The sequence below is a fragment of the Tarenaya hassleriana genome, unplaced genomic scaffold, assembly GCF_000463585.1.
Source record: "Tarenaya hassleriana unplaced genomic scaffold, ASM46358v1 Cleome33, whole genome shotgun sequence".
In the NCBI taxonomy this organism is placed as follows: Eukaryota; Viridiplantae; Streptophyta; class Magnoliopsida; order Brassicales; family Cleomaceae; genus Tarenaya; species Tarenaya hassleriana.
This window is the reverse complement of record NW_010966459.1, coordinates 152296-153860: the sequence shown is the minus strand read 5'-3', so window position 1 is coordinate 153860 and position 1565 is coordinate 152296. Positions and strand designations below refer to the sequence as shown.

General features: G+C 43.6%; 1 protein-coding gene across 1 annotated transcript in view; it reads left to right on the top strand.

Annotated features, from left to right (window-relative positions):
- The first annotated feature begins 1151 nt into the window (after positions 1–1151).
- The window catches only part of LOC104821237 (metal transporter Nramp4-like), a 2822-nt gene continuing 2408 nt past the window's right edge, over positions 1152–1565 (top strand). The window contains exon 1 of the mRNA XM_010552043.2: positions 1152–1542. Coding sequence (XP_010550345.1) covers positions 1284–1542 — 259 coding nt within the window. The 5' untranslated portion in view covers positions 1152–1283. The remainder of the gene's footprint in view (positions 1543–1565) is intronic.

Genomic DNA, 1565 nt, shown 5'->3' with positions numbered 1-1565 from the left:
TGTACTGTGTATGCACTTTACTTGCTCTAAGACAATAGATTGCATCATCAGAATAGAACCGAAGCCTCTCGCCCTTGTTTTTTTGGCGTAACAAGATAACACCCGAAACTTGTTTGACTACCTCGCCTGTCTTATTCGTGTGTATATATTATATTATATACATGTACATATATATATTCCTAAAATCTTGGGTAAGAGGACAACTTATTAAGACTCAAGTAACGACAGTCCAACCAAAAATGGTACCATTTCAATAATTATGTGGCGAACTGTAACCATTGCTATAAAATTCTCCGTTTTAAATAGAAAACACAAATCTATTGCACGAGAATTGGCGGACTAAAAGTGGCAACTTGAGAATATGTGGAATCCGTCGTTGGTTGGGTTGGGCACATTGTTATTTGTTAGGTACAATATGTGGAGTTTCCCATGCACGTGGTGATTAATGATTGTTCATTCTTTCATCCGGTCGTGGACCATCCCTACGTTTCTCACACGCCCTCTCTCTTCCCACTTTCCCTTTACTGATACCATTATTATTTTTTGGTATTCTAAACCATATTTTTTTTTGTATACATTGGGACCGGTCTGCTACCCTTCGGACGCGCTGACCGAGTAAACCCAAGCCCACACGCACGAGCCTGCAACACACACGTAGAAGGTAAATCAGCCGTAACTGACAATCGATAGTTGAGCGGGCAAAGAGTCGAACCCCCAACCTCTCGGTATGTTGACAATGCTCCTTGCCAACTCACCTAGGAGTTCCCTTATTCTAAACCATATTACTACTATATAACCCTTTTAATATTAATAAGTTATGTTCGTGAATTATTTCGCATCCCGATTTTCCCTATATTAATGACCCATCCATATTCATTATGGTTTATAAAGTCGATTATATAAATTAAATTTTGTGGTTTGAGTAAGATCTGATAATAAATTTACCCAAATAAAAATAAAAAAAAAATCGTCAAGCTGTCTCACATCTCAATCTCTCTCATGTTGACATAATTCGCACATTGACAAATTTGCCCCTGTACCTCCCTTGAATTTGCCAACCATACCATCGCATGTTGACGTGGCGTTACGTGATTCGTGTAAATTCACTGTCGTCGTCTTAAGGACGCTATTTAGCATCGTTGTAATCCTAACGCATTACACCAGAGAGTGAGAGGCAGAGAGTACAACCATTGTTTTCGAACAAAAACTGGAAACTTCCTTCAAGAATCGATCGTTTCGTCGGGAAATTCAAACTCAAACTGTGGACTCACCGGTACCGGAAGATGCCAGTGACGGAGAGAGAGCGGCCGCTGTTGGCGACGGAGGAGAGAGCTTACGAGGAGGCGGAGAAAGTGCTCGTAGTCGGGGTCGACGAGGACCATGACGCTGACTACGAGCTCAGCGGCTCGCCCCGGTTCTCGTGGCGGAAGCTCTGGCTCTTCACCGGACCCGGGTTCCTCATGAGCATCGCCTTCCTCGACCCGGGAAATCTCGAGAGCGATCTCCAGGCCGGAGCCATCGGCGGGGGCTCTCTCCTGTGGCATAAAGAGGTTGAACGAGAACAT